The following is a 9,093-nucleotide window of genomic DNA, read 5'->3' on the forward strand; positions in this document are numbered from 1 at the left end:
TTTTTTTTAGTAAGACATAGGACACTGAATACCTCATGAAAATATACCCCCTAGAAGAGGTCATTATGTATCACTGCTTGCCATTGAAAATAACAAAAGGATAAAATTAGTCATTTTTGGATATTTAAATTTAAAATCAGCTTCACTGAAGTTGGGTGTGATGACATACACCTATAATCCTAGCAGTTGGTAGTCTGATGCAGGAGGATCTCAGCCTGGGCTACAGAGATCATGTCATAAAAAAACCACTAAAAAATCAATTTCATTGAAATATAACTAACGTACTAAAACTGCATTCTGTTTAAAGTGCTATAGAATTTGATGGCATTTGAAAGTGATGAATAATAAAGAACTTATCTTGAAAAAGGAAAAAAAAATAGGTGTGAATTTAAAGAACTCATTTAAAAGGCACCAAGAAGATGGATATAGGATGAGAAATAAACCTTCAAGGTTCGGGATTCGGTCTGGAACTGTTTTCTCTCAGAATCTCATTTCCCTCCAGTTACTGCAATTATTTCCTCAAATTCTTTTGCTTGATTTGCTTATTTTTTGAGTTTTTTTCTTCTTTTGAAGTGAGACCTTTGATACCTGGCCTTTAACGCCTACCTTTGAAAGTTAGGTAGGCATTTTTTCTGAGAATGGAGCTGCTTACATTCTTGAAAAAGCTGTTTGTTGATAATTTCACTGGGTGGATGTGAGAGAGAACTACAGGATTGTAAAGAGACAGCTACCTAATTCAATGTTCAAGGATCCAATACCTAAAACAGGAATGCATTTCTGCTCAAAGTATTGGGTAAGGAAACCACTCAGTACTACTTCTGGAATACCTACCATGTAGTAAGTACTTTATTCACTTTATAGCGTATTTATTCTTTTGCAACACTGCAACAAGATATTGCTCATTTTATATGTTGAAAAAACTGAGGTTATTAGCTCAAGTCACAGATAGTTGGCAATCAGGATTTAAACCCAAATTCATGTGTTTCAAAGTTTCATGTTTATCTTAACCATTTTTTTTTAATGTCTCCAGGGACTGTCTCGGTCATCTAGACTTGTGCTCCTCAATGAGTAATCACTAGTCAAATTTGGCTATCTGGAACTTAAAACATGGCTAGTCTGAATTGAAATGTGCTGTAAAATATACACTGTACTTTGAAGATTTACTACAAAATGAATATAAGATATCTTACTAATTTTCAAATATGTATCATGTTGAAATGATTATTTTGGGTATACTTTGCTAGATATTTAAAATTAATTTTACTCATTGTGGTTTAATGAGTATTATGTTTCTATATGACAGCACTGATTTAGATAATTTCTACTTAGATCATCAGAAGTAAAATTTGGGGGTTTCTAAGGGAAATACCCAGAAATTCAAAACATCAATAGGCTACATTCAATCCTTCTTCCTGTCTCCTGAATTTAGTAAACATACATCTTAAATTCCATTTAGAGAAAGCACCATAAAGATTAATAGCCATCTAGTAATCCCGGAAGTATTAATGCATCCAAATTAATGATAAATTAATTTCAGTAACAAAATAATTGGTGATTTGGTGATATTTTATAGGTAATTCCATAAATTCACAGAACCATTTGTGGTAGTGAGAAGATGATACATGTGTTGATGGGGAATACAGATTGGGTTCAGAGATTTCATTTTGGTAAGAAACCTAAGTTTCAGGGTAGCCTCTGCAGTTCTTTTGGTCATCATCTCCTAGCATAGTGATGAATACAACAAATAGAAATAAATGCATGTGCTCCCATTTCTAGTATAAAGACTCTAAATTCTATCCCTGTGCTGAATTGTGGCCCATAAGGCTCCCCAGAGAAATGTATTTGAGATTTATAAAGGCACAGCCAATTAGTTTCTCTATGGGTCTTGGAATTATGACTTCCTTGAGCAATAATAAAAGTCACCTCTTCCTCAAGCATATAGTTCATCAAAATTTAGCTCTAAGTTACGAAAAACGGATTTAACTTTTAAAAAAGTCCCTGGATATACGTTCCAAGATTAGAGAAAATCTGGCTTGTAAACTGAACTATTTAGCCTATGTGAACTGGAAAATATAGGGAGGTGTAATATAACCAAAAGTGCCATTAGTGAGTGCCTTCCAAGGACAGAGGTGTCTATAAATGCCAAGGAAGCATAAAGAAAGCAAACTATACAAATTCTGCCCTCCAGGAGAAACGAATTCTCTTTTATGCAGTTTGCTCATAGGCATGGTGAGTGTTGAGCCCTGAAAACAACAGCAGTCACATGTCAATTTGTTATCAGAAATATGTAGGGTCTTTGGCCCCAAACTTGCATGGAAAGTTTGGATAAAATCGTGATGCAGCACATTCCCAAGTAAGAATGGAGTAAAAGGCTCAATGACTTTCAGACAGATGGGGTCCTATTATACTGTCACTATCTGCTGCCTGTACTTATTATTTGGTATCTTTTACTTGGGCCAGATTAGCCTTTCTTCACATTCTGCCAAGGCCCTTGTATCACAGATACAAATACTCTGAAAGCAAGAATGTCCTAGCAATAGATAACCAAATAACTGAATTTCTTGTAACATTTGAGATCCTGTTTGTCACAGTGATTCAGTTCATGTATTACCTTATAGTTTTTCTGAAATGATCCAATACTGTTCTAACCATAAAACTGTCACATCCATTTGATTAGATGTCATTATTATTTAGTCTAATGTGATTGAGTCATATGAACTGGCTCAAGACTTTAAAAAATATATTGAAGGAAAGACAACAGATTTTGTTTCCTTTCCCTAGGATTTTAGCTCTCCTGTGGAAAAGTTAAGTGAAGACCCTTTGGGAATAGCCAGTGTGTCTATGTAGATAATGGAAAATTACACCAGAGAGCCCAAGAGAGTACATATTAAAGAAACGCAAGGTATTTGGATAAATATGCTGTGTATCCAGCAAAGTTATACATAGGTTAAAAAGAGAATACATGCCTTTTTATTGTCAGAATTTGCACTTTATTTTCGGTCACTGTCCACATAATGGTTTTGTAAGAAAGCATGAGCTACTTTTGGGTTCTAGTTCCTATAAAATAATTGTCCGTCACTCTTAGAATTCCTTATTCCTTGTCACTTTGCCTCTGTGATAGTTTGTGTAAAATGATGACCTTGGTAAATCAACCTTTCCTGGAACTTAAGAGTCTTTAAGAGCAGTACTGAACCCAGCAGGAATAGGTAGCTAAAACCAGTTCAATAACATTATTTTGATCTCCTATACTAAGGTATAGTTGTGTGCATGTCTAAAAGTCAAAGTGACCTATCATAAGAGTAAGAACCATGTAGGTTGATAAGGGTGAGGTAGGACTGTTTACAGAATTGTGCAAATTATGGTAGAGAAGGCAGTTCGTAGCATTCATGGATTAAACACCTAGCTAACTGCTTTCCTGAAAATGGTCTATATTCTAAAATACAAAGATCTAGGCTTTTCAATTTTTAAAAAATTATACTGATTCAAGTTACAAATATATTACTTTCTCTTGTTTAGAATGAAACCAACAGAATGTGATAATGTAGAGAAGAGAGCTGGACTGTACCAGTATATTTAAGACTTTTAAATTGTGAGTTATGTTATAAAAATACATGTCGACCACCTAAATACGCAACAAAAACCCAGGATATGGAATATTTAAAAATACAATTTCCTGGGATCAGCACCAAAAAATATCTTTAGTTTCTGTATTACCCATGTCAATAGGTAAGTTAAAATTACTTCTAATAAAGATCACGAGCTCTACAAAAATCACTGAAGATGCATGCAAACAACTGTCAAATGCATACTGACAGCGAGGTCAGGCAATTCACTTGGAAGCACATTAGATTATCCAGGAGCTTCTGCAGTGAGACATTTCATGTCAAGTTTGTATTATGGGAATATTTCATACGTCACAGGAGGCACTGGTATTTAGACACCTAAGAAAATTACCAGAACCATTAAGGCTGAGGTGAAGAATTTGTACAGCCTTCCACAATTTCAAAGAGGTAGTGATAGACACTTGTCCTCCTGGCGATATCAAATGCAGTTTCTTCCAAGTTGTTCTTCAGATCTGGTTTGATGTAGCGGTTCATCAGGAGGAGTTCCAGGGTATCTTTGCTGTCTCTGTTCCCAGCAGCAAGGTGTAAAGGGGTCAAGAGGCCTTTCGTTTGAGCATTGATATCTGCATCATGCTGAAGTAAAAAAGAAGCCACTCTGGTGTTGTTCCACTTACAAGCACTGTGCAGGGGGGTCCAGCCATCCACAGTCACTGCATGAACATCTGCCCCCTGTGCCACCAGCTCACGGACAATGTCCAAGTGTCCACTGTAGGCTGCTCGATGAAGAGGGGTATACTCATCTTCATCCCTAGTGTTCACAAGAGTGGCCTTTTGAGAAAGGAGTCTCCGTACTGTAGTAAGCTGAGAAGAACAAAAGAGGTCTTTTACAAACCCAACTCAAAGTGAAATAATAAACAAAAATTAAATTGTACTGTGGTTTCAGATCCACTTTAGTTTAAAAAAAGTTGTTAGTAGATGATTTTAAAATGAAAATAATTTAAGATTTCCTTTTTGTTGGCAGAGGGCATCTGATTTAATAATGAACAAGTTGGGGTTAACTACACTCAGTTGCTTCAAAGAATGTAATTGCCTGAATATAAAACCATACATTTATTCATGGTTCAATTAAGGCTTACTTCCCGAAGCTTTGGCCCTAGAACAACAATGCAGGCAACACCTGTATTTAGTATTTTATATATTTTATGTAAAGAAACATAATTACTTTTTTTATAATAGTACTATCATACCAATATACAACGTATATAAGAGTTTTAAGTAGTCTTTACTCCCATTTACTGTGTGGAGAGCAGGAAATGCCCCCCCACCCCCCCTTCACTACTTTATACTGTTGTCCTAAAGTAAATCCTTGCTAAAACAAAAGAAAACAGTTTTAAAATTAATACTTATTTTAACCAAAGAATAAAAGGACAACAAAATCCAGAGGTTAAAATGCTCAATTCCTTCTATATAACTTTAGAAACATGCCACCAGGCAGCGATTTTCAGTTTCATCTATGACTTATGTTGTGCTGTACTGTGCTCTGGGATTAAAAAGACTTTTTAAAAATATAAATACATTTTAGGCTGGCAGAGTGGCTCAAGTGATAGAGCACCTGCCTAGCAAGCGTGAGGCCTTTATACACCAGAACTGTCAAAACAACAACAAAAAAGAACAAAAATTTAAAACCGTTTTAGTTTATCAACATAGACATTGGAGAACCAAGTAAAATGAATTGGAAATGGCAAAGTATGAACTGATTTTTGGTGTTAGTTGTACTTGGATGCTCTGTGAAAACAAACCTTACCTTTCCCTAGGGATTGGTGAGGATTAAGTAAGACAATGTAGTAAGGCAGTTGATAAAGTCAGTATTTAGTAAGTGTTAATTTTCATGCTACCTATCCTAAATGATGCTTAACTGTAAGATGGTCCTAATGACTTGGTACAAATGATTTAAAACAGACCATTAATTGCTATCTTTATAATCACCTTCAATCCCACAAACAATGCCTAAAATGACAGTTTGTAACTTAATATGTGCTTTCATGTACATTGTTTCATTTGATTATCACAATCCTGAATAAAAAGACAGACATTATAATGGCCATTTTTACAGATAAGAAAGTAGAGGCTCAGACATGGCGGCATTTCCTAAAGATACAGAACAGAAAGAGATACAGAGCAGAAAGAGATTCAGAGGGGCAGGTCTTCTATCTCCAAACCCAATGCTTTATGTAATGGTTCCTTTTCTTTTCTTTTTCTTACCCGATTTTTTTCAGCAGCCCAAAGCAGCAATTTGCTTGGATCTTTTCCCATCTTTTTTTCTTGCAGTTGATACCATTCTTCATTTTTCTCATCTTGTTCCTCATCTTGATCAGAACTGCCTACCCAGAGACTTTGAGTACCAGTGGGGATAAGGTGTCCATGTGTTTCCAACAGTTCAAGTTGGTTAAAGTGTTCAGAAAAACCCAAGGAATTCTCTGGGTCTGTTTTTTCATCATCATTTATTTTCTCTTTTTCCATTTCTAGTACTATTCTACATAAAAAAAATTCAAATGCTAAGGTATGTTTCTAGAGATTAATTATATCTGCTTTATTTTACTCATAAAGATCTGAAAACAAAAACATGAAGATTATCAGTAAATAGTAATTGAGGATTTATCAACACAATAGATAACAATCTTGCAAACATGTACAAATAAACTCTATCAAAACTCTGAAGGTTTTCTCACGATCTTCATTAAACATATTAAATATTGTACTTGATAGATTTCAGCCATCCATGGTCTTTATGGTGTAGCTATTGTTATTTTTATGTTGTTTTCTTTTACTAACTCTATGGCTATAACTGTTACTTTAATCTGTTGGCTTATAAGAGTGATGAAAGCTTGAAAGTTTTAAAGTATAGCTAATAAATACAGGTACATTTGAGATTTTAATAAAGTAGACACATAGATATACAACAGAAACAAAAAAAGTGTTACACAGCATATAAGCCTTAATCAGCTAAAGATAATGACAGTAAGTTATTTTTAAAATACCGTTTCTCAGTCTCTATATTTGTTGAAATCTTACCAGTCTTTCAAGGCTATTTTTAAATGGTATCTGTTTCATACTTTCTTGATTCTCCCAAATAGATCTCTCTCTGCTTTCTCCTCTTTTTGCTGTTTCATCTTGTTTCACAATTAACTTTGTTTTAGCTCCTTAAAAGATTCTAAACTTAATGGCAGGGATCATATCTAATATATTTGTCACTTGTATATAGCAAGCATTATGAAATATTTGTAGCATTTAGCCAGAAGTACTGGTGCATCCCAGTGGAGGTGGAGACAGGAGGATGAAGAATTGCGGGCCAGCGCAGATAGTTAGCAAGACCCTATTTTAAAAACAAAATACAAACAAAAGGGGTAGGGGCATGGTCAAGTGGTAGAGTGCCTGCTTAGCCCTGGATTCAATCTGCAGTACTGAAAAAAAAAAATTGTAGCATTAGATTTAATTAAAGCCCTGTCAGTTAATTTTGCTGGAAAGAAATAGATGATGTAGTGACTGTCAGTCATATCCCCAAGGTACTGATTTTGTTCTACCTCACTTCACAAGTTCAATAGTGTTCAATCATAATGTACTACATGTTATTAGTGTCTGTTATTATTATTAATATTAATTAATAATGTTGTTATTAATCTGTCACTCAAGATCAGTAACTTCTCTGGCCCTGTAACTCAAGGGTTTCATATCCCGTCCAGATTTCCAGTCCACTGAGAGACCCCATCATTACTGCTTTGTGTTTTATTAGTCCTCCTGAACTTTGTACTTTATCCTTTATTCTCAAACTATTTTCTGGCAAGTGGTCATATGATCGATTCATATATTTACAATGTTGGGATCAATTGTAATTTATCAAATATTGTAACCTTATAGCACAGATCTCTCCCCACCGTCTTTCCTTTCTATAAAAACAACAACAACAAAAATCTTCCCTCATATAAGTTCTGGATTTACTGTTTGAAGGCGCGAAAAAGTATACCTCAAACTTTGCTGGTATATTTAATGTAAGATGTCAAATTCAGTAGCATCTTCATGAATCAAGGTTTAAAAGAAACGTTCACGATTCCTATTTAGGGTGTTTTCCAGCTGACTGAAAGACACATTGCATTCACAAGCAAGTCACTGACGGGGGAGCCCCATTTTCCAGGTGAACTCACCGAGGTCAAGTCCCCTGCGGCGCAGCGCACAAGGCAGATCTGCTCATTCAAAAGTGCAGCGCTGTCTTCAGTGCAGCACGCGGGGACGCGGGGACGCGGGGACGCGGGGACGCGGGGACGCGGGGACGCGGGGACGCGGGGACGCGGGGACGCGGGGACGCGGGGACGCGGGGACGCGGGGACGCGGGGACGCGGGGACGCGGGGACGCCGGGATACGCGCCACGAGCCGGGAAGGAGGGAACAAAGGTACGGGAAGAGCGGGAGGAGCCCACCAGTGCCAACTCCGCCACCCGCTGCTCGCTCACAGCCCCGGAGTCCGCCTGCAGCCTTCCCGCCTCGGCCCTACCTAGGGTCCGTGACGCAGCCCGACCTCGTTCGCGAGTGCCCGCTGGCAGGTCTCAGCCCGCAAGCCGCTACCAGGAAGCGCGTTTCAGAACCCAGAACAGCTGCCAACCTACCAGAAGGCAAAGTCTCCGCTGCGAACCTCGCTTCCGGGTTCGTGTCCCGCCCCCCGCCTCCCCTGCTGCTGCCCGGGATTGGCTCCTGCAAAGCGACGCTTAGTGTAAGCATTAGGCAGCCAATGAGAATCGAAGAAGACGTGAGGATTACGTCATCAATGAAGTCTCGCGAGGAACATAGGCGCCAAATTCGATTGGCTCCCTAGGCTACCTACTTAGTGTTCTCGCCATTTCCTCTTGTCAGGAATCGGGCAGTCTTGTCTTGTTGGTGGGCCTTTGAAGGATACAGGTGTGCAGTAATTTAGGAATTGTGTCTGCGTCACAGTTTTGAAGGTTCCGGGGCTGAAGCCCTGCGTGAATGGGACGCTCTGGGGGAAGGGACCGAGGCACCGGGACGAGGGTCTGGAGGCTCCAGGTGTGGACGAGGTGGTTCCAGGGACAGCCACCCTAGCCACTCCAGTTGTCCCGCTGGTGTTCACAGATCACGTCTTTAAGTATTTATTCTAGCTTTAAACATGGGGCCCTTCTCTCCCCAGTTCAAGGCCATCTCTAAGACATCATGCACGTTGAGTTGTATGCTGAACCAGAACCATATGTGATCCTTTCTGCCCATTCATTTAACATAAAAATAATTTCCCATAAGAGCAGGGAAAAGGGAAATACGAAATTTGTTTTAAAAAAATAAAGTAAGTGTGGCAGCAGAGATGTGATGTTTTCTATGCTTAGTATAGTAGGTGTTGAGACAAAAATGGGAATTTTTCTATGGTCTATTTAAGAAGTTTGTACTCTGCATCCTAACTCATGTTCGGTAAATATGCGCTACCTTTAAAAAGTGGGGGTTGTAAGATTTGTTTTTAGATTTTGGAATCCAG

General features: G+C 38.0%; 1 protein-coding gene across 7 annotated transcripts; it reads right to left on the reverse strand.

Annotated features, from left to right (window-relative positions):
- Positions 1 to 2,947: 2,947 nt before the first annotated feature.
- Ankrd49 (ankyrin repeat domain 49) lies at positions 2,948 to 8,267 on the reverse strand. 7 transcript variants are annotated; one of them, XM_074066889.1, is made up of 4 exons: positions 8,110 to 8,243; positions 7,585 to 7,695; positions 5,826 to 6,172; positions 2,948 to 4,424 (listed from the first exon to the last, which is right to left on the reverse strand). In XM_074066889.1, the coding sequence occupies exons 3-4, from the start codon at positions 6,081 to 6,083 to the stop codon at positions 3,963 to 3,965; spliced, it is 720 nt and encodes a 239-aa protein (XP_073922990.1). In that variant the 5' UTR covers positions 6,084 to 6,172; positions 7,585 to 7,695; positions 8,110 to 8,243; the 3' UTR covers positions 2,948 to 3,962. The 7 variants fall into 7 exon arrangements, with proteins under 7 accessions (XP_073922990.1, XP_073922992.1, XP_073922988.1 ...); XM_074066891.1 differs by lacking the exon at positions 7,585 to 7,695 and having other exon boundaries at positions 8,222 to 8,267; XM_074066887.1 differs by having other exon boundaries at positions 5,826 to 7,695.
- Between the last annotated feature and the right edge of the window lie 826 nt (positions 8,268 to 9,093).

Source organism: Castor canadensis, chromosome 2 (assembly GCF_047511655.1).
Source record: "Castor canadensis chromosome 2, mCasCan1.hap1v2, whole genome shotgun sequence".
Lineage (NCBI taxonomy): Eukaryota > Metazoa > Chordata > Mammalia > Rodentia > Castoridae > Castor > Castor canadensis.